Genomic DNA, 23,312 nt, shown 5'->3' on the forward strand with positions numbered 1-23,312 from the left:
GATTCAGTTCAGACACGCTCAGCCTGTGCAGCTTCCAGGATGAGGTGGCATCTGGTCCCCTCCTCCCTGGGTTCCTTGGCTTTCTGGTGGCTCTGGTTTGTCAGCGTCCTTCATAAGACGGGGTGGCCAGAACTATCCTCCTACTTGGGGCGCACAGGGCACTCACCACCCTGGGGCGGAATGCGTCAGGACGATTGTGTTCATAGTCTGAAAACCATCTTACTGTGAATACAGGCCAAAATGATGCTGGATTTTCTAGCCCCTGTGTCATAGCCTAAACTCAAATGAAGCTTATTACAATCCAAGATGTTTTCCAGATGGATTGCTGCCAAGCCAGCTCTCCCTGCTCTGTGCCGCTCCACCCTCAGAAGTAAGACTAAAAACTAAACCCTGAAAGCAATTAGAGATTTGTTCTCTTTAGGAACGTAAGACTTCTGCCAAAAATAAATAATTAAACCAGACGGTCTTTGCACCTGGTGAGACGTTAATCTTGATTTCGTTTTTACCTGAGGCGCAGGGCTTACCTTGAAGACCTGAAGACTAACATTTGTTTCTTTTCCGAAAATTACTGTGCTGGTCTTTGTACAACTCCTTTTCTTTACTGGTGGTAATATCCTTGAGTTATTTTATGTATTACAGGAGATGCTGCCTGTTTTCCTGAAAATCTATAATTGGCTGAAAGCCATTCCTCTGTTTAGCGTGTGGAGACATCAGCACAGCTCAGAAAACCAGACTGCAGCAGTGTTTGTCCTTAGGCAGGCTGTACTTCCTGGTCCATTTAAAACACAGTAAAACCTCAGACATCAGATCCCACTAATGAGGGATTTGTGATCTCTCAGCTAATGTTTAATTACGCAAAAGTTGTGCTTAAAAGAGTAATGGCGCGAAGGAAGTGCTTGTGCGTGCTGTTCTTACTAGTGTTTCAGCAGCTTTCATGCTCATGTCCTGGCCCCGCTCATCCCTCAACGCCCCCTCGCTCTGTCTGCACAGCAGGTGCACCACCCTCCCCTCTGGTCCTGGTCCTGCGGCCTGGAACACTCTCTTGACCTCCTGTCTCTGTGCTTCAGTCCTGGCTCACTTCCACCGTCTGGAGCCTCCCGTGGCAGCTCCTGAAACCCTCACCCCACCTCTGCCACCCGAGGTACCGGCTCTGTGTCAGGCGAGGTCCTCTCCCCGGGCAGGGGGCCGGCGCTCACCACCAGTGTGAAGTTTAGCCCTTCCCGTGGCCATCCCCATCATCAGAGGGAGGAGTCACCACGGTTGAAGCTCAGAAAGCTTGGTAGTGTAGAAATCATGCTACTAAGCCATGGTTAGGCCCCAAAGGCATCATTTGTTGGAGTCATGGAGTCACGCGTGGACGGCAGCATCCTCCACAATCTTGGGCTGCTGAAATCCTTTCCTGCCCGTCTGTCGGGCCCAGCCCAGACACCACTCCTCCTCCACGGTGCTGCCTCGGAGCTCCTGGGAGCCCCCCACCCGCCATCTTTGTTGAGTGAAATGTAAACTTGTTTCTGAGGTGAGAGATACCTGTTCTGAATTTAATTTGTATCTTATATTTAAAAATTTAAATTAAACTTTGTAGAAACCTTTGAGCACCACCATTGTGAAATTGAGGAACAGCTGGCAATGTGATGACATAGCCAAAATATTGGCAAGGGCGAGGGGATCGAGGGGAAAGGAGAGTCTCAGGATCCACCCACCGTGCCTGTGTGAGCCAGACACTGCATCATACAACCGGAACGTCTCTTTGGATTAAGGGAAAGACCAAGGGTTAGGAGCCATGTTTCCAGAACTATCCTCACACTCTCAGAGCCCCTCACCCACCTGGGTAGCACCCAGGAGCCCTCTGGGGGCTCCTCAGCAGAGTCTTCCTGCTGCAGAGAGATGAGGTTACATACAGTTCACATTCCACTCCCTTCAAACATGTGAATGAACGTAGTGGAAGCCAAAAGGACAGAAAAAATCAGGAAACATTTAAAATGAATTTAATGTCCTACAGAGAAGCACATGCCACTGTGCTCTGTTGCTCTAACTTTAGGTGACTGGTGGTCAGGGGATCTGTTTTCAAGTGCCAGGCTTATTGAGACTTCAGGGGGAGGAAGGCCTTCTGTACCTCGGATGAACGTGCTGCACACAGGTCTCTCACGGGAGCTGTCACGGTGTAATGAGGTGGCTTAGAACCAGGAGCCACGATCCCCACAGCCCCACCGTGGTGGTGCCCACTCCCTCTCATTCAGCAAATACGGAAGGAAAGCTGTATTTATGTGCCTGTGTTTAAGCCCAGGAAGAGTGAGTTGTCTGCACCATTGGTGACGTACTGAGGACGTGAGAGACAGTGGTGGACGCTCCACGTGGCTTGCCTGAAAGTGTCACATGCCACATGTGGGACTCAGCTCTATCGTTTGGGCCCAGTGGTTTAGTTAACCCCAAAAAGAAAACAGAACACACGGAGAAGAAGTTGCGTGTGTTTAAGTGTCATTTGCTGTGTAGGTGCTGCAAAGCCCTTAATCTTGCTAAACTCCGTTTCCTCATGTGTGAAAGTGGGGTAGGAAGAGTCCCTCTGGCGGAATTGAGAGACACATATGAGATAATCTTGGAGGGCTTAATACAATGCCTGGCACACAGCAGTCACTCTGTTCCCCATAAATGTTTCCTGGTCATGAGATTGTGTTAGGGTTTTGCAATTCCGATTCTCTGGTTTGGGTTGCAGAAGATGCCACGGTGAGAGGCAGCAGAAGAGCCCTAGACCCCCGTGCCGTCTTCTCAGAGCGATGCTGACGGAGGGGACGGGAGGCCTCTTGAAAACTTACAGGGTGACCGGAAAAATAAGGACAAGTGCATAGGAAATTGCTGAGTAAGGGCCCAGCTTGCGGGTTGGTGCTAGGCTCACGCGGGGTGGCAGCCTATCTTCCCTCTGGGCCTTGGTGCTCTCTAGGTGTCTGCCCCCGTCTCTTTGTCCCAGAGTTAGCTTTGTCTCTTGGGGGAGCAGAAGGTATCAGTGAGGTTACCTAGAAGCTGCTGTGTTCCTCTGTGTTCCTGAGCGGATAAGGAAGAGGGAGGAGGCAGCCTAGTCCATTACCATCCAGGCGAACCTTCTCAGGTTGGGGATTTTAGCCCCAGAACAACCCAAAAGTCAGTGTGGGCCCCAGACATGCTGAGGTCAAACCAGACACTGATAACTTACGTTCTTATCTGCATTAAATTAAAAAATATTCGACTACCTTTATGCCTCCTTCAGACTCCCAAAATGGTATGAGTGTCCTCTTTTTTCTCTTCCCTCCCACTGCTTGTAATTTGAAAGAAACGTGTCTGCTAACTTCCAGGGAGAGGCAGGTGGCCATCTTTGCCCGCTCCAGCTCTCAGCCACGTGGCCGTTGCATGGTTTGGTGGCAGAGGTTGGGGGAGTCTTTGTGGCCATTCTGGTTCACTCACCTCAGTAGGAAGGCAACTCTGTTCTTCTCTAATAGATAGTTGGATAGAAAAAGCTTTGAAAAAAAAATGACTGAAGTATAGAATCTCTATTGTTTTAGCTCTAGGTCTAAATATAAGCAGTGAATTGTGATTGTTAATTTTAGATTCAAAAACTATGCAGCACTAACAGATGTGCCTGGAAGTATTTTTAACATACATGAAAAGCTAGGACATGTTTTGTGGTCAGACAGAAAGTTTGGTGATTGGCCGAGTGTTGAGTATGGCTGAGATGCTGGCTCTGGTGTCTGTCCGGTATCTGCCATCGTCATTCCTTCCCTGGCTGCTCCAAGCCTCTGACCCCATCTCCGGCCAGGCCAGAAGGAACAGAGTTAGGACAGACTCTCAGCAAGAGCCGCTGGGATCCAACCCTCCCCTTAGCTCAGTCTTTTAAAGATTACGTTCTGAGTCTAAATAGGAACCTTAAATATTTTGACCTAAGGTTGTTATAACTCTTTCATGATGAAAACCGAATAGAATAAGTTATGAAATTCAAAACAGAATGTGTGAAACCAAATAGGGTTTGAGTTTCTCAACTGGAAACCTTGTGAAGCCAGTTTCGTAGGAGTCTTCAAACCCAGATACCCTGTGTCAGTGGGCGGCCGCGTTTTAAATAGCCTTTGCTCTTTTGCAGTCTTTCGAAGCAATGAGATGTGAACACTGCTACAGCAAACACCATCATCACCTCTTTCAGAATTGTTCTTTACTCCCGCTGGATGCCGCAATCCCGAGACACATCAGGCACGCAGTTTTAGATGCACAGAACAAAGTACAAGTAATATGGATAAAGCTCAGAAGCTCCCCAGCCCGGGCTTATGGCCTGTAGGGGTCCTTTGTGTCTCCCCAGGCTAGCGGCCAAACCCCTTGTCTGTCCAAGATACGGTAATGACCTGCCTGAACTGGGGGAACCGAAGACTCAACCAGATAAAGAATTCTGTTATTACCCATTAATTATCCTGTACCCTCTAGGAATTCTTGTATTTAAGAGCTCCGTCGTCCTGTGGCAGATCCATACAGGCTGACATGGAAAGATTGCCCAGACGTGATTTTTGGTGAACAAAAGGAAATGGAAGAATTTGATAGTTTGCTTGATTCCACTTCTGTAAAAGTAAAGTAAAATACTATTCATAATATATATAAATGCAGAGGAAAGGGTGCAGCACATCTTTGGGGAGGCAGCTGTGAAGATGAAAGAGGAGACTTTCACGTTTTATTCTCATTATATTCACTTAGTCTCTGCCCATGTTGTATGCCCGGTGCTGTTCTAGGCCTAAAGGGGGGAGGGCTCAACAGTGGTCTGAAGACATTAAAAAACCCTGTTCTCGTGGAGCTCACATTTAATGGAGAGACAGACAGTAAACAGCAACAGAGAACGTCAGCTGGTGGTGTGTATTATGGAGAAAGGAAGGCCAGGAAGGGGCAAGGAGAGCTGTGAGCAGGAGATGGCAGTTTTCATTTTGGAAAGGTGGTCAGGGAGTCAAGGCCTGAAGGAGGTGAGAGAGTCAACTGTGTGCCTTTTTGGGCAAGAGCCTGCCCTGCACAGGGAATGCTGACTGAAGCACCTTGAGGCCGGGCCAGAGACAATCTGCTATGTCTGAGGAGCACGTCAGGGCCCAGTATCACAGTGGCTGAGTGAACATGGTGGGGCAATCAGGGGGGGTGAGGACAGCTCAGGGGCAGGACATAGAGGGCTGTGGGAAAGGACTCTGGAGGGGAGATGTATTCTGACTGCATGTAATTGTATCTCTCTGGTTGTCATGTTGAGAAAAGAGAAGCAGGATGGCCAGTCGGAAGGGCATTGTCGTAAACTCAGGGAAAGGTGATGATGGCTCAGGCTGCGGTGGTGGCAATGAGGGCGGGAAGAAGTGCTGAGAACCTGTATATGTGTATATGTGTGTTGATGATAGTGGCAATGGAGGGTGTTGACAAGTGGGGTGAGGGATGCAGGAAAAGGAGAGAACTCAGAAGTTGGTACTGGGGCCTTTGGTCTAAGTCACTGAGAGAACTGAGGTGTCTTAACCTAAGAGGAGCTGGTTAGAGAAATTGGTAGAGTATCAGGAACTGAGTTTCGGACAGTGAAGTCTAAGAGGACATGCCAAATAAGCATTTTGAATGTAGACCCACTAATTTTTATTAATGAAAATATGAGAGCAGAAATCAATGAAATTGAACTCAGGAAATTGATAGAGAAAATCAACAAGACTAAAAACTGGCTCTTTAAAAAGATCATTAAAATCAGTGAGTCTCTAGCCAGGCTAACTAGGAAGGAAAAACAAAAAGAGGACACATATTACTAATATCAGAAATGAAAGAAGGGATGTCACTACAGATCCCATGGGTATTAAAAGGACAACAAAGTAATATGATGAACAGCTCTATTCCCACAAATTTGATAACTTAGATGAAATGGACCAACTTCTTGAAACGCACAATCTACCAAAACTCACACAAAAAGAAATAGACAATTTGAATAGACCTATCTCTATTAAAGAAGTTGAATGAACAATTATAACCTTTTAAAACAGAAAGCACCAGCTCACATGGGTTGACTGGTGAATTCTATCAAACATTTAAGGATGAAATTATACCAGTTTTTTTTACAATCTCTTCCAGAAAATAGAGGCAGAGGGAATACTTTCTGATACCTTCTATGTGGCCAACATTACCCTAATACCAAAACCAGACAAAGACATTACAAGAAAAGAAAACTACAGATCAGTATCTCTTATAAACATAGATGCAGAAATTCTCAAGAAAATATTAAAAAGTTGAATCCAGCAATGTATAAAAAGAATTATACACTATGTCCAAGTGAGATGTATACCAGGTATGCAGGGTTGGTATAACAATTGAAAATAAATTAATGTAATCCATGACATCAGCAGGCTAAAGAAGAAAAATCATATGATCATCTCAGTAGATGTGAAAAAAAGCATTTGACAAAATCCAATGCCCATTCATGATTTAAAAAAAACCCCACCTCTCAGCAAACTAGAAGTAGAGAAGAACTTCCTCAAGTTGATAAAGAACATCTAAAAAGACCTATAACTAGCATCATACTTAATGAGACCTCAAGCCACTAAGATCTGGAACAAGGCAAGAATATCCCCTGACTCCACTGTTTTTCAACAGTGTACCAGAAGTCCTAGCAAATGCAATAAGATAAGAAAGAGAAATAAAAGCTGTACGCTGGGAAGGAAGAAGTAAAACTGTCTTTGTTCACAGATGACATGATTATCTATGTAGAAATTCCAAAAGAATTGATAAAAAAAAAAAAAAACCTTTTGGAGCTAAGAAACAATTATAGCAAGGTTGCAAGATACAGATTAATGCATAGAAGTTCATCACTTTCCTAGATAATAACAATGAACAAAGGTAATTTGACATTAAAAACATAATGCCGGTTATATTAGCACCTCCAAAAATGAAGTACTTAGGTATAAATCTAACAAAATATGTGCAAGGTCTATATTAGGAAAACTACAAGACTCTGAAGAAATATATCAATGGATAAATGAACAAATGCAGAGACATCTCCTGTTCATGGTTATGAAGCCTCGGTATTTTCAAGGTGTTGTTTCTTTCAAACTTGAGCTATAGATTCAACACAATCCCAATCAAAATTCTATCAGATTATTTTGTGGCTATGGACACACTGATTCTAAAGTTTATATGGAGATGCAGAAGACCCAGAATAACCAACACAGTATTAAAGGAGAGCAAAGTCTGAGGACTGACACTGCTTTGGGATTTACTATAAGGCTCCAGTAGTCGAGACAGTGTCATATTGCTGGAAGAGTAGACAATCAGATCAGTGGAACAGAAGAGAGCTCAGACATAGACCCACATAAGTACAGTCAACTGATTTTTGACTGAGGGGCAAAGGCAATACAATGGAGCAAAGATACTCTTTTAAACAATGGTGCTGAAACCACTGAACATCCACATGCAAAAAAAGAAAAAATATATATATATATAGAGAGAGAGACATAGACTTACACCCTGCACAAAAATTAACTTAAAGTAGATTATGGACTTAAATGTAAAATGGAAACTATAAAACTCCTGGAAGATAACATAGGAGAAAACTTAGATGACCTTGGGTACAGTGGTGACTTTTTAGATATAACACCAACAGCACAATGCATAAAAGAAAGACTTTGTAAGACCAGACTTTATTAAAATTAAAAATCTCTGCTCTGCAAAAAACAAGAGAACAAGAAGAAAAGCCATGTACTGGGAGAAAATATTTGTAAAAAACACAACTGATGAAGAACTGTTGCCCAGAATATACAAAGAACTCTTAAAATTCAACAATAAGAAAATGAACAATCTGATTTAAAAATGGGCAAAAGACCTGAGCAGACACTTTACAAAGGCAGATATGCAGATGGCAAGTGGGCATGTGAAAAGTCGTTCAAAGTTAGAGAATTGTGAATTAAAACAAAAATGAGACATCAGTGTTTACCTATTAGAATGACCAAAATCTAAAGCATTAACAGTATCAAATGCTGGCGAGGTCGTGGAGCCACAGGAACTCTCATTCATTGCTGGTGGGATGCAGAACGGCCCGGCCATTGTGGAAGACAGTATGGCAGTTTCCTACAAAGCGAAACATACTCTTCCTGTATGATGTGTCAATCATGCTCCTTTCGGTACCCACCAAAATGAATTGAAAACTTACGCCACACAAAATTCTGCTCGTGGATGCTTATAGCAGCTGTATTCATAATTGCCAAAACTTGGTTGTAACTGGGGTGTCCCTCAGTAGGTGAATGAATAAAGAAACTGTGGTCCATCCAGCATTAAAAACAAATGAGCTATCAAGCCGTAAAAGACATGGAGGAAAGTTAAGTGCGTATTACTAAGGGAAAGAAGCCCATCTGAAAAGGCTACATACTGTATGACATTCTGGAAAAGGCAAAACTATTGAGTTAATAAAAAGATCAGCGGTTGCCAGGGATTAGGCGGAAGGGAGGAATGAATCGGTGGGGCACAGAGGATTTCTAGGGCAGTGAAACTTACCCTGTGTGTACTGTAATGGTGGATACATGTCACTATATGTTTGTCCAAACCCATAGGCTGTACACCATCAAGAAGGAGCCCTGATGTAAACTATGGACTTGGAGTGATAACGACGTGCAGCGTAGGCTCATCGGTTATAACAAATGGACGTACCACGTGGGGCAGGATGTCAGTGGTGTGGAGGTGGTCGTGCCTGTTGTGTGGTTGGGGGCATATGGGAAATCTCTGTACTTACTGCTCAGTTTTGCTGTGAACCTGAAACTGCTCTAAAAAATAAAGTTATTAATTTTAAAAAATAATGTTTGGAATTTTAAAGCACAAATGGAATATCTAGTTACAATTTATTAACCATAAATGTATGTAGCAATCCCACATGTGAGGGCAAATAAACTCTTTAACAAGAAATTATATTTTTGGTGCAATATGCTATATTTATATACAAAGACCTTACCACTTGTAAAATTTCAGTATATGAATCCAGTGACTAGTAAGAATGAATAAGAAACGAAGCCCCTTCAATTAAACTAAGCAGTGGAACATCTATTTATAGTGACTAATTAAAGGTCTTTGTAAAGCAGGAAAATCATGAACAGTAAGTGGTAAACAGCAAACCATTCTGTGGATTCTGGCCTCCGAGTGGCTTAAAATTACATTGCAATTTGGTCTCACCAGAGACTTGAGATTTGATTATAGTCCAGTTGCCTGCCAAGCTAAGTCCTTACCTGTTACCCTGGGCAGCTGGCCCCCAGCTCTTGTTGTGCAGGAGTACTTTCGTGGAGATGCACATTGGGAGGCAGTTGAAAAAAAAAAAACAAAACAGAAAGGGAGGAAGAAGGGATAGTATCAAGACTGTAAGTATGACAAAGAAAAAGCCAAACTATGGAGGGATGATAAAGAGAATGACAGAATAAATTTAGAGCCTGGGGGAGGGGTAAAAATAGCAAACAAGAAACAAGAAAAATAAGAAGGGAAGTTACGTAATAGAATAAGTAGAAAGACTATTAATGGAAGGCAATTAAAGATAGGAAGGAAAAATAGAACAAAAGACCAAAACAGGAATGTTGGAACTTACCGTGGAACACCACATCACCTCTCCTAACCGGTAATCTTCGTGATTGGCTGATATATGGGCAGTTTCAGCCCCCAGGGATATTTGACCACATCTGCAGACATCACGGCTGTCTGCTGAGGGTGTGCTTCTGGTCTCTAGTGGATAAAAGCCAGGGCGCTGCCAACCGGCCTAAGATGCACAAGACCGCTGCCCGCTCACCCACCCAGCCAGCAAAAGAATGCTCTGGTCAAAATGTCAAGAGTGATGAGGCTGGCAGAGTCTGCATTGACCCATCATCAGCTCAAATTCCAGACTCCCAGTGACTGTGCTTCGGTCTGTCCCATTGTGTTTGGACCTATATGTGGTCAGACGCATATATGTCAAATTGATGGCCACGCCCTATAAAAGAAATTAAAATTTGGCCAAGAAAGTGTATCCAAAGTAAAGAATCCCTTCCTTCCTTCTTTAGCAAGTAGTCAGTGAAAACCTGCCGTGTGCTTGTCTGCCAAAGCTTGCTTCCAAAGCCCATCTTTATAAATGGAGAACACACTCAGAGTTGTCAAGGGGCTGCAGGGAGGGGGGGGTGCGGGTGGGGGTGACTGTAGCGTCATGGTGCCAGGGAGATCTTTGTGGTGGCAGATTAGTTCTGCGTGTTGGTCGCAGTGGTGGCTGCACGAATCTCCCCACAGGACGAAGCGACCCAGAGCTATACACGTGCCTCGTGCCTGTGTCAGCTGCCTGGTTTGTGGATATTGGACTATAGTTATGGAAGATGTAACCACTGGGAGAAATTCGGGAAAAAGTATCTAAGACCTCTCTGTACTATATTTGCGTCCTTCTGTGAATTTATACTTATTTCAGAATGCAAAGCAAAAATAAAGCAATTCTTAAAAGGGAAAAACCAAGATGCGCCAAACAAGCAAAAGTGATAATTCCAGCCAGGGTAGACAGCAGGGGTCCACACACATAGAATTCTATTCAGACTGATAAATAGAAAAGCCGGAAGAGGCAGCACACTCTTGGAGTTTGGTGTGGAAAACTGGGGAAGCAAACTGGTTTTTTATTGAAATTGACATATTCGGATGCAGAGCCAGTATCAAATAATATGCCCTCTTGCAGCCTCAAAATATCTCTGTTTCAGTGGAAGACCTATATTGTCAAACTGCAGCAAGAAGTCATGTCACACCTAACATTTAATTGCATGTCTTGTTACAGGGACAAGCGGATCTTTTGAAATACGCTAAGAACGAGACTTTGGAGAACCTGAAACAAATCCATTATGCTGCTCTTTCATGTGGGCTGAATAAACCAGGCACAGAAAATGCTGACGTTCAGAAGCCGCGCCGGAGCTTGGAAGTCATACCTGAAAAAGCAAATGATGAAACTGGAGATTGAAGGAATTTTCTGGAAACCATTATGGAGTTTATAACTCTAGGACCAATTGTAGTCAGATGGGACATTTGCTTTGCACTCACTAATGAAAATAATATTTGGGATTTTAAAGCACAACTGGAATAGCTAATTACAGTCTATTAAAACTGTGAATGTATGTAGCAATTCTGCGTGTGAAGGCAAATAAACTCTTTAACAAGAAGTTATATTCCTGGCCAAAATATGCTATATTTGTATACAAAGACATCATTCAGTTCCAGTGTGAACAACAAGACTATTCGCTCTAGTTCCATTGAGAAAAAAATGTTTTCCCTGACCGAAAACAGTTTCTTGAGACGGAAATGGATTGTATTGTTCAAGTAGTATTTATTGGAGAGAAACCTAACCTACGCATTTTGCTTATAGATGCTTGCCAGAGTCTCTGGGTTCTAGATGATTCCGGTGGCGTGCCTGCTGAGCCATAATCACTAGGGAGAATGTAAGTGGACAGATGCCCCGAGTCCCCGGGGGCCTCGGCGAGCCATCGAGTACAAGGAGAATGTGCAGTCGGACTGAAGCTCCCCGCTGAGGACGCTCGCTGGGTCGCCGTGCCATGTAACGGCAACCAGTCTGGAAGCAACACACTGTAAATAGTTTTTCATTGTATGAAGTAGTGTTCACATTAAAAAGATGTTTTATGATATTTCTCCAATATCAGTACCTGCATTTCATGGAAGTTTAACTTTCAAAATTTCTGGTTAATGATATTCTCCTCTTCAGCGTAGCCGGTAGTTGAACAGCTTTGGCAGAAGTGAGTTGCTTGTCTGCGGTAACAGGTTTGTCTCGAGGAAGGTGTCCCCGACTTTGCCCAAGGGCAGCTGACTGCTGGTTCCTCAAACCCCGACGCCTTTCTCGGCTTTGGGTCCACACTGTCGTGGTAGCAGTGCTGCCAACTGCGGAGCGGGCGACGGAGGCAGGGAGAGGGGCTGGGGTGCTCGTAGCTGTCCTCGACCAGCTGCGATGTTAAGCCAAGCCTTTATTTTCTAAATCAGTGACACTTCGTGCTATATTTGAAAAGATACCGGACACTGCAGCCTAATTACGGCTTCTCCCAAACCCAACTTGCTTTCAGATTTCGGAAGAGTAAGAGCTAGGTCTTCAGCAACCCTTCTTGATCTGTCCATTTTCTTCTCTGTGGCTCAGGCTTGGGAGCAGATTAAGTATGAGGAATCTGCTACGTAACGTCCTCACAGGAAGATGCTCAGGCTGATACATTTCATTTATTTCTGCCCAGACTCCTGAATACCCTCTCTAAAAACACTTTCCCTGCTCCGCTCTTGTCATTTGCATTCTAATAGTATGCCCAAGTTAAGGTGTGCATCTGCGCTGGCTCTCGGCTAAATGTAATTCCAGTTAGGAAGTTAAACCTGTTACTTGACTAACAGCACAGTTCCCTGCACACCCCAGCACACAGCCGGCCGGTAGCTCTGGCTCTGAGCTCAGGTGGGAACTCTACACAGAAAAAAGAGAAGGGAAAATAGCGAAGAATTAAAAGTAGTTTCATAGAATGAGAAAATAATGTCTAATTCAGACTAATGTTAGCAATCCTCGAACTTAGCTGGCAAATATATAGCAATATTCAGCTTAAAACCAGAAATAATAAAAAATGACTTTTTAAATGTAATGAAATTGGAACCAGTGCCACGCTTCCAGTCCTGGCAGGCGTTGTCGAAGATGTGGCTTGAACGAGCGAGAGCGAGGCACCTGAGATTTGCTGCAGCTGTTACAGGTGCAGCACCAGCAACCTGAGAGCAGGAGTCTGAGACGACTGCGTCTGACGGTGGCCCAGAGGCAGGAGCTGCAGGCGAGAACGGCAGAACGCGCTGCCCCGTGTCACAAAGTCTGGTAGCGCAGTGTCACCACTGCACGCAGCCCCGAATTTGCCCCACCTTCCCTCAATAAAAAAAGATCAGCCTTCTTTTGACCCATCTTTTCAAAGGAATTAGCCGCGTGATGGGGAGAAGGAGGCACACTTGTTGAGGAGTTGCCCCAAAGCCGCCCTGTTCCGTGTGTGCCTCGCCCCCCAGGCAGGCCCCACCCCCCGGTCAAGACGACGGCTCCAACCGGAGCGCGTTCACGGCGCACGGAGCGGCTTACTCTCTTCTGTTCGCACTCACGCTGAAATGGAACCAGTCGTCACGTGGCCTAGGGCCAAGGTTAGGATTTACGACCTTTGTAAGCAGTTTTCTTCATAAGGGACGAGCTGGTCCGCTCTGAATTGAACCTGTGGGGGCCTTAGTCTAACGCCACCGGTCGAACGAAAGTGAGTCATGCTCCCGAGTTCATAAATTGTGGCGATAGCGGGGTGACACACCGGCTCGCTCCATCATCCACATTCCTTCAATGGGGGGACCCCCACATGAGTCTCCTACTGTGAATACCAGTAATGCCCTTTAGTTTGACTAACGCGCACGTGACTCGCGCTGTGCCCACGGGCAGTGCGCCCGCCCCGGATGCACAGACTATGGCGAACGCCCGTCAGTGCAGTGGGGACAGACGTCCCACAGGCAGCAGGCCAGCAGAGCGGCGTGCCAGGTTGCCAGCGGTCGTGTGGAGGACCTGTCCATGGGGTAGATCCCGAGGCATCTGCTTGTCCGGTGGATCCTGTCTGTTACCTGAGCCGTTGCAAGTGTTGGTCTCTGCTTGCAGCAGCTACAGCTTCTGAACAGTGGGAAAGAAAGCCTCTAAGCCCCAAATGCTCACCCCCTCCGTCTCAGGGTACGTGTGGCCGGGGAGTCTGGGCCTGGGTCGAGTCCCTCCCCTGCTGGGTGGCCTGCATCCTAGGGACCATGCTCTCCACCTGCGTGGAGGTGGGGCTGTCGAGCCTGGATGGGGAGAGTCGTCCTGCTTGCGGTGTGCATCACGTGGCCTCATTTGGTGTATTGAATACTTTGCATTGAATCTTTAATCAAGGGTTGAAACAATAGAATGCAAATTTGAACGTAGTCAACAGCATCGCTCCCCTGAGCCTCACCCACTGAGTGAGAAAGCCCAGGCTCAGTTTCTCGACCCGTATTCAGTAGGTGCTCATGTCTGAGCCAGGGTTTGATCTGAGCTGACCTAATATCTACCACGAGTTGGAAGAGTTTTCTATTTGTTATGTTGACAGTGGGGCCGTTTGCTGGCGTGGTGTGCCAATGGCTTGTTTAGGGGCTTTGCATGTGTCATTTCATCCTCTCAACAACCGGCCAGGTATTTATCCAGCCTTATAGATGAAGAAATGATGACTTTAGCCAAGGTCACAGACTACTCAAGTCAGGATTTTGAACCCAGATCTGCCTGCTCTGAAGTCTGTGTCCCCAAGAACTATATCTGTACTCAGAATCGCCTCTAAACTACAAAGTGGGTACTGCGTCGTAAGAATAATGAGGGAATTGGCATTTTATTCCTCTTTCACACTGAACATGAGCTCCCTAGAAGCCACTGAGATTCACTCACTGATTTTATTGAGCACTTTTGGACACTAGGGATCACCTGAACAAAAGCAGACATGGTCCCAACCCCTGTGGAGCTCACGATTTGGTTTTGAGGAGCAGGAGATATTAATCCAAATAATTACAAAGATAAGATATAATTAGAACCCTGTTGAGGGCAATGAAAGGGCTCCCTGGGCTCACATCCGAGCTGAGTTCTGAGGGGCAGTGTTCTCAACCTCCCTTGCTTCTGTAACTCAAGGATCGAAAAACAAAATTCTGCTTTCCTGCACAGGATTCTTGTGAGGACTGAATAAGATGGTGTTTATAAGGTGCCTGGCTCAGAGTGGGCTTGTATTATTACCATTAGTTATTCTTGAAAGGTGGGTCCATGAGAGTATAATAAGCAGGGTCCTCGCCCTCTTGAGAAGATGGACTGAATATCTATTGCTCTGAAACACAACCCTCAGAACCTAAAACAGTCATTATATCTTTCGTGGTTCTGTGGGTTGGCTGGGCTCACTTGCGTGGTTCTTGCTTGGGGTCTATCGTGCAGTTGCTGGCAGACGTCAGCTGGGGCCGCGGTCATCAGCTGGCTACACATGCAAGATGGCTCCCTCACAGGGCTCTTGGCAGGGCGCTGTCAACCAGAGCATCTGCATGCGGTCTCTCCATGTGACTTGGACTTCCTATAACAGGGCACTGGGTTCCAAGAGTGAGTGTTCCAGAAGACCCATATGTATGGAAGCTGCAGGTCTTCTTGAGACTTTTTGAGCCTATCCTGAAGATACCGCATTCTGCTGTATTCTATTGTTCAAGTATGTCACTAAGTCTGCCCAGGCTCAAGGGGGCAGAGAAATCAACTCCCTCTCTTGAGAAGGGAGTGGTAAGGTCACATTGCAGAAGAGGATATGGGATAGGAGATATTAGGGCCACTTTTGGAAGATACAAGCTGCCACAGAAGATCCCCTGAAAAAGTAGTATTTCGCTGAGACCTGAAGGCAAAAATGGTCGGGGGAGGGTGAAGCACTTCAGGCAATTTAGGCAGGGAACCCAGCATGTTGCAAAAGCCGGTGATAGGAGGGAGAGTGGCATGCTTGGGGATCAAAGAAGCAGAGTGAGACCGGGGTGCAGACAATGAGAGGGGAATGAGTGGTGAGGGTGCTGGTTAGAGCCCATCATGAAGGGCTCTGTAGGCCTTGTCAGGGATTTTGGTCTTGTTTTCCTACAAAGCTGGTGCCAAACATTTAGTTTTATTATATTTAATCCACCTTTTATTGGTTTTATTTAATTACAAAAGGAATATAGCCTCCTTGTTAAGAAGGTCAAATGCTAAAGAATGTAAATTCAAAAGTGCCCATGCCCCTCACACTGCCCACCTCCTGCTCCCCATGGGAAATGGTTCGGCCAGCTCCTCCTCACACGAAGATGTTCGGATGCCACCAACAAATGCCGTCCTTCTCTCTCTCCTAAGTTCCTGCTTTTACGGTCGAGAAAAGATAGAACTTTCCTTAAGGATCACAGAAATCAAAGAATCGAGTATTTAAGAAGTAAAGCTGCGGCCTGCAGAGTGATGAATAGTAATTCAATTTTATGAACTACGACAATTTCGCATTTTATCAAAGCCACAGATGTGAGGTAGAAAAGAGAAATTAACAACTTAGGTGAAATAGGACTATTAGAATTTCTAAGAACAAATGTCTTCCCTCTAAAAAGATTTTTTAGGGACGCCTGGGTGACCCAGTCAGTTAAGTGTCTGCCTTCAGCTCAGGTCATGATTCCAGGCTCCTGGGATCGAGTCCCGCATCAGGCTCCTTGTTCAGTGGGGAGCCTGCTTCTCCCTCTGCCTGCTGCTCCCCCTGCTTGTGCTCTCCCTCTCTCTCTCTGACAAATAAATGAATAAAATCTTTAAAATACAATTAAAAAAAAAAAAAGGATTTTTTACTCCAAACCAAAAATCACAAAAATTCTTCAGGAATGGATTGTTGTGGCCATTGAGATTGATTATAGGTTGAGATGAGCATTCTGGACACATAGTAAGATATGATATAGGTAATGAGGAGTCAAAGCATTAGGTAGGTGTGATATGGAGAGGAAAACCTCCCTGCATTTCCCCCAGCCTCAGTGCCAAGCACTTGTCATGCATAATCACTTCTTAATCATTTTGATTCTTCTGATAATTGTCTCCCAAACTCTCGACCAGTCCTGTCCAAAGAACTTTCTATGATGACGGAAACATCTGTATCTGTGCTATCTAATGAAATAGCCGCTAGCCACATGTGGCTACAAATTTAAATTTTAATTAGTAAAAACTCAATGAAATAAAAAATAATTTGGTTCCTCCATCACCTTAGCCACATTTCGGTCATTCCTTTGCCACATGTAGCCAGCGGCTACCATAATGGACAGTTGGAGCTATAGAGGACATACTCATCCCTCTCCTTCTGCTTTATCAGCTTGAAAAGATCTGTGACGTCACACGAAGGAAAATGAAAAATACAGCTCACTTCACGGCTTCTTTGCTTTGCCCTCCCTTCATTCCCAAGCCCTGCTAGGAGCATTTTAGTTTTAGTGCTGTTGGTTTATCGTGATAGCTTTTAGTAGTATGTGTTACACTGTTTCTCGATACATCTGTTGCTGACTGTCATGCTTTGACTCACCACCATGGTAGGTCAGGATATTAGAGTTCTCCCCTGTTGCCCCCCATGGCACCTGCACTCACAGCTCCCAACCAGCACACCGCTACTTGTCCCATTGGTAAGGTCTCTGGATAGCATGACATTCTATCCTGGAACCGTCAACTTCCCATGCTCTCTTTCAGATTGGTTCTAAAATTAAATAACCAGCCTTTATAACATTATAATTTCAGAAGAATTCATTTGTTATGGAAATAGTGTGACTCAGCCTTCCTAGAAGGAGACTGTTGGGATCCCAGGCCACCAAACCTGCACCATTCAAGGTGAACGGAACTAACTTTCACTGCCCACCAAGACAAAGTCATGGAGAACGGATTTGCCTTCCTGCATAAAACAACCAGAACCCAGAAAACAATGGTTTTCAAGACACTGGACCTCAAGTCCGGACGTTTTTTCCCCTGCTGTTTACGTAATTATAACCTCTGCATTCTGCCTGTCCTTTCTTTCCAGAATTTCTATTAGGTGGATGTCAAGTTCCTTGGATCAATGCTCATTTCGTTATTTTCCTCCATTTTATTCATCTCTTTGCACTTTTGTTCCGTGTCTTTCTTGACCCTTTTGTCTGGTGTCATCTTGATCCAGGTGATGTTGGCTTTAATATTTTGTATTTCCAAGACCTCTTTGTTGTTTTCCACTGGTTGTTTCTTCTTTCTGGCAATCTGTTCTTGGTTTGTGACCGGAATTGGAGCCCTATTTAGATCTTCCATAGGTGCATTTCTTTTTCCTGTGTTATTTCCTAGGTGGTCAGCTGTTCTGTTTGTCTTCGGCCTTCTCTTCTGTACTGTGTTTTACATTGATCGTCAGGAGGGCTGTGGTGCTCTGTTCCTGATTATGAATGAAAAGCTACTAGCATGGTCAACATGGCGGGGAGGGTTTCCATGCCTGTGTGTGTTCTCCTCGTCCTTCCCTGAGTGGGGACTCCCCGAGAGGATGGAGTGTGTCTGTTAGGGGCTTCCCTGCAGCACATAAGCAGGAATTGCCCATCAAGCTGATATCTCAGATGCTTGTAAATTGACGGGAGCGTGGACTCTTTGGACAGATTGCATTATAATCTAGAAAAGAAGTGGTGAACAGATGTTACCCCTCCCTGAAAACACAGGCAAATATTACCAGTTAATCAAACCTCTTTCTGAGCCATTGATCGATTGCTGACGCCTGCCCTGCGTGGGGGAGGAGGGGCTCTGCTGTGTGCTTCCCGCTTCAGACCACACCACTGTCAGAGGGTCATAGCTCTGGAGACTGTAGTTCACACTCAGCCTGGAGGAGATGCTCAGGAATTGGTCTGCGGGCCTTTACCACCATCACTGCATTCAGTGGTGACTCACAGTTAAATGCATGTAGACTTACTTTGGTCTCTGTTGCCAGAATGCAAAAGGAGGGCTTGAGAGGAAATCAGGTTGTCCATGAGGTAGCTTCGTGCATCCGTCCTAAAATGTGTGTGCCTGATTAGGTAAGAGATTGTGTCCCAAGCTAGATGCAAGTTAGTTTTGGAATATACATACCTCGGTTAATTCCACAGACATGGTTCACCAGAGCGCACTGCGTTTGATGGTGTTTTAATGGCTGTTGTGACAGACAAGTATTTATCAGCCCTACTAAGGAAGACAAACTGGATGTTGTCATTAACAACTTGGGAAGACAGATTTGAATGGCTTAAGAAGGACGCCTGAGTAAAAGTATCATCGGATGTTGTATCCACAAGGAAGACTTCAGAGGAATGACGACAGGGAGGACAGAGTTCAAATCCAAGGTGGGCTAGATCTGCTGCATGCGGGGTTAACAGGGCACCCACTGGGAAGGTTTACAGTGAGTCAGTCCCAGCTTCGTGAGTCAGTGAGGCTAAATGTTAATCAGAAATATGAAAGAGAAGCGTGATGGTGGGATAAATGACGATCAGGAGAGGGAACTGGGCCAGTAAGCATAAGTGCTTCCAGAAGCCAGAAGCCAGGCTGGTGGTGTAAATGGGTGAAATAGCTGGGAGGGCAGTAGGGAGTAGTGAAGCCTGCAGCTAAGTGGAGAGTTAATATCACGTCTGCAGACACTCTAGTTCAGATTCACCAGCACCAACGACATACAGGCATACAGAAATTTCTGAGAACCCATAGCCTACTGTATTTGTGGCATCACAGGCAGTCGGCCGCCCCTGTCCCCAGAACTGTTGCATCATTCATGGTCAGGGCAGTCGGCCACCCCTGGGGTGCTTGTGAGTTGTGATAGTGTGCCCAGTTGGCCAGCCATTGCTGTTTTGCAGTCCTTTCGATTTACTTCGAAGTTACCTTCAGTGTAGAGAGCATTATCACCAGAATCTCCTTTTAATTTGCAGACACATAGAGGCGAAGGAAAAGAATTGCCCCGATTGGGGTGGGGTTGGGGTGGAGAATCTTCTTGCAGCTTTCCACCCACATCTGCTGTTGGCTCATGGCATTCACTATGAACCTGAATATTCATGTGAATATAATATGAATGCTGATTAAATGAAAAAGGCAAATTGAGGTCATGTTCATAAGATTTGGGGGAGCTCATGACACTCGAGCCTTGGAATTTTGTAATCTCTGTAGGAACATATCAGGGATGAAAATGTGTCTCCCGTGGGCTTCGGTAAAGGAATTGGATGGCACAATAGTATTTCAGATCTGGCCATGGCTCCTGGGTTCATCAAATCCAATATATTTTTCAAAATGCAGAAACTGAGGCCAGAGATGTTAAGAGATTATCCAAGGCCACAGAACTAACCAGGGTCAGATGTAAGACCAGACCCTGGGAACTCTGGTTCCAAATGCAATTCCCTTCCAATTCTGTTGTTATAATTTTGTTTAATTTTGGGATGATGCCTATTAGGGTTGTATCTTCTCTGGAAATGACTCCTGGGTCCATGTACTTTGGCAGCTTGGAACGTATCAGCCAAAGTGATGTCACGTGTCAGATATACATGTAGATGTTTTCCATCCTGGTTGCTCTGAACCCAGCACCTAAGCGGTAGTGGTAGAAATGGTGTGGGCCGTGCCAAACTTCGGTTCTCGAATTTTGCACCCATCTTCATTTAGGAATTTTAACACCATATTTTTATTAGTAATAAAATTTCTGAAATTGATGTAATGCTGTCTGCTACCTCACTTAAACAGGAAGTAGAAATTTTGGTCTAAAAAATAAAAATCCATATTCCCTTAGTAAATATACTTAATCTTCCTACCGCGTAAATTATATCTACTATTAAAATAACTCTAGGAAGCACGAGATTTATCTTAGATACAGAATAATTAAGATCCGCTCTTGAAGGTAGCAGAAAAAGGCTGATGATGTTGACCAGTAAAATATAGCTAGAAAAAACACTCATAAAAATACACCTTAATAGAACAAACATATAGATTGATTTTTATTGGCACGTCTATACCAACAGCACAAAACAGTTTCCTATCTGTAACATGTCACGTTTTCTCTAAAAAAGAACCTGACCTGGATTTGAGTACAGAGCATTAGTGACGACAGTAAGAGAGAGAGAGAAGTATTTGGGGGAAAATACCCTCAAAAACCAAAATGTCAATATAGGTCTGAGGCCTGGGATTCTGCATTTATAACAAATTGCCAGGTCATGCCTGCACTGTGTGTTCAAAGATCACATTTGAATAGCAAGAGTCTAGAGATTATCCTGATTATCTGTGCAAAGACAGTTACATGAATGAATTCTGCCAATAACATATACAAGGCATTTAGATCTGCCCAGTGATTTTCACTGGAAAAATTGGACGTTTGGGGAAAATTGAGTGGATTTATAAGTGAGAGTATATGACATGTTCGTAATCACTACTTAAATTTATCATAAATTTCTATGATATACCATATATATTCACCATAATTTGTAATAAATCATCAGTAAATGTTCATTTCTATCCTGGATCTTTCCTAAGTTCAGAAAATCTTAGTGTTGGCTCACGTGAGCAAGAGAAAGCTTCTCCCGTTGTCCTCGTGCCTGTGGCCAGAGAGGGGAGCACCGGGGACCGTCAGGCAGACCGACAACACAGAAGGGTTGGCTGGAGCCACCAGCTGTGGGAGGCTTTGCGTTCCACAGAGGTGACTCGGGGGCTGCCGTGGGGGAGACGCAAATGTACATTATAGCTTGGTTTTTTAAAATTGTGAATATTTAAAAAGGGAAGTTTGGAAACCACGCCTTCTAGATGAGGAAATTGTGGCCCCGAGAGGCGACTTCCCCAGCGAGACCAAGCCCCAGGCCTGCCAGTGCTCCTGTCAGCTCTGTTCTCACAGCGCCGCTCTTCCCTAAATGACCCCCCACTCTCTTTGTCATCCTTGGTCTTTTCTTTCTGAAAAACAGGTACTGTCTCAGACACATGACCAGATTTGGGATTCAAATGGATTCCTCCTTGTGGTGGATCCCACCCCCTGCCACCAATGCCCAGTGTGAACTTGGACAAGTGTTCTAGAAATAAGAGTGCCTTGCCGCTGGGGCTAGCCAAGAGAGGTTCTTGCTCCGCAGTGTCGGGTCATTTGGCTGAGCCGAATTAGGTAATCGAGTAGCGCTGAGCTGTAATCACACAACAGACCTTAACAAGTGCGCTCGGTGTGCCACGCACACCGCAGCTTCCCCCAGGATCTCTGACTCAGAGTTCTTTGTCTTCTTCACCTAAGTATTTTTTGGACCTATTTCTCTCTTTTGATACTTCTTTGACCTAAATGGAACACATCTTGTGTAAGAAATTTATCAGCAAGAAAATTCTCACAAAGTATGCCTCATCAGTGTATGCTGGTGACAGGATCCGTGTTCTTCCTAATCAGAAAACGAAGGCCTTACGTGGTCTGCATTCATTCTGCCCTTACTGTTGAGCTCCTGTGTGTGCCAGGCACTGTTCGAGGTGCTGCAGAAAGAGAACACTGGCTGCCTCTCTACAGGGGTCGGGCAACAAGCAAACTGGCCTCTGAGTAAATGGCGAGCTGTAATGGGGGTTTTATGGAAACAAGTCAAGAGTTATGTCAAAGAATTGGCAGGAGGGATTCTACTTCGGGTCTAAGTGCCAAGGAAGGCAAGGCCTTCTGACTTTGAAAAGACTGGATTTACCCAAACAAAGAGTGGTAGAGCTGGCATTCCGGGCAGAGAGAAGAACACGTGTGCAGGCTCTGAGGTGGGGAAGCTCGGTATGTTGAGGGACAAGAGGTGACATGCCAAGGGAAGAGTGACCGAGATGAGTCTGGGAAGATAGGCCGGGACTGGACAACGTGGAGCTTTGTAGGCCAAAGGTGTGAGAGGAGTGACTTTTATTCTAAATATGACGGGACAGCTGCTGAAGGGTTTTAAGGGTATGAGTCCATTTTTGCTGCAAGATCCTGCTTTGTTGCTTGATGGAGGAAGCAGTGGAGGGTTGCAAGAGTTGCAGCGGAGGGACCAGAGTGCAGACGCAGTAGCGTATTGGCCGGGGGTGGGGGCCTCCGTTACAAACGCTGCAATAGAGGAGAGAGGAGGGTGCGTCCAGGATGTGTGTCGCACTCTCTGTGCAATGGTTCGGTTGGGTGAATAGAAGGAGGGATGAAGGATAGCTTCTAGGATTCTAACTTAAGAAACAGTACCTGAAAGAACAGGGAAAAAGCACATTTTGGGGAGATCAGGACTTCCTTTTTGGACATGTTGAGGTTGAGATCCCATTAAACGTCTAAGTGGAGATGTCCAGTAGGCAGGTGGATATATGAATTTGGAACGTGGAGGGGCAGTCAAGGATGGGAAGACACATTTGGGGGTCATTAGCATGGCCTATATTGCTGAGGGGGTTGATGGGAACATCTGGGAGAGGGTGTTGGTAAAGTGGAGGATTCAGGGCCGAGCCGTGAGGAGCCCAACATGTAGAGCTGACAAGCGGCTTGTTGTTTGGAATTCTCACCATTGACGTCATTGTTTCTTCTTACGGTATTGGGTGACATTGCTTTGAGTCATGTTTCCCACATACTTTGAAACAGCACAAGAGATACTTTATATGAAGAACCAAATGTATCATTTTGGAGACGGTGTAGGAGGCCGGAAGCAGCGGAGGTGCTCACCGTCAGTGGATCATCACTGGCGCCATTTGTATTTTTTAACCATTTACCTCACCGACGTTGTTGTATGAGAGGAAATGATGCAGGGCAAGATTTCTGTGTGTCATGGAAAGCAAACAACACTATGACATGGTGTGTAGTTTGTGTCTCCTTCAGAATAAAGTCCAAACGCCTTCATGGGCAATGCCCTCC

General features: G+C 45.2%; 1 protein-coding gene across 5 annotated transcripts in view; it reads left to right on the forward strand.

Moving 5' to 3' along the window:
• LOC103679529 (inactive phospholipase C-like protein 2) overlaps positions 1–11,618 on the forward strand; it is a 71,975-nt gene extending 60,357 nt beyond the window's left edge. For 2 of the 5 annotated variants that reach the window (XR_005836580.1, XM_040636846.1), the window contains one exon: positions 8,550–9,946. Coding sequence is in view for 3 of the 5 variants with exons in the window: in XM_040636846.1 (XP_040492780.1) it covers positions 8,550–8,582 (33 nt within the window). In the remaining 2 variants the exon portion in view is untranslated. Of the gene's footprint in view, positions 1–8,549; positions 9,947–10,759 lie in introns of those variants that run through there. The other 3 variants (XM_040636844.1, XM_008709093.2, XR_005836579.1) reach the window with 2 other exon arrangements.
• Positions 11,619–23,312: the final 11,694 nt, after the last annotated feature.

The sequence above is a fragment of the Ursus maritimus genome, unplaced genomic scaffold (assembly GCF_017311325.1).
Source record: "Ursus maritimus isolate PB19 unplaced genomic scaffold, ASM1731132v1 scaffold_20, whole genome shotgun sequence".
NCBI classification, from domain to species: domain Eukaryota; kingdom Metazoa; phylum Chordata; class Mammalia; order Carnivora; family Ursidae; genus Ursus; species Ursus maritimus.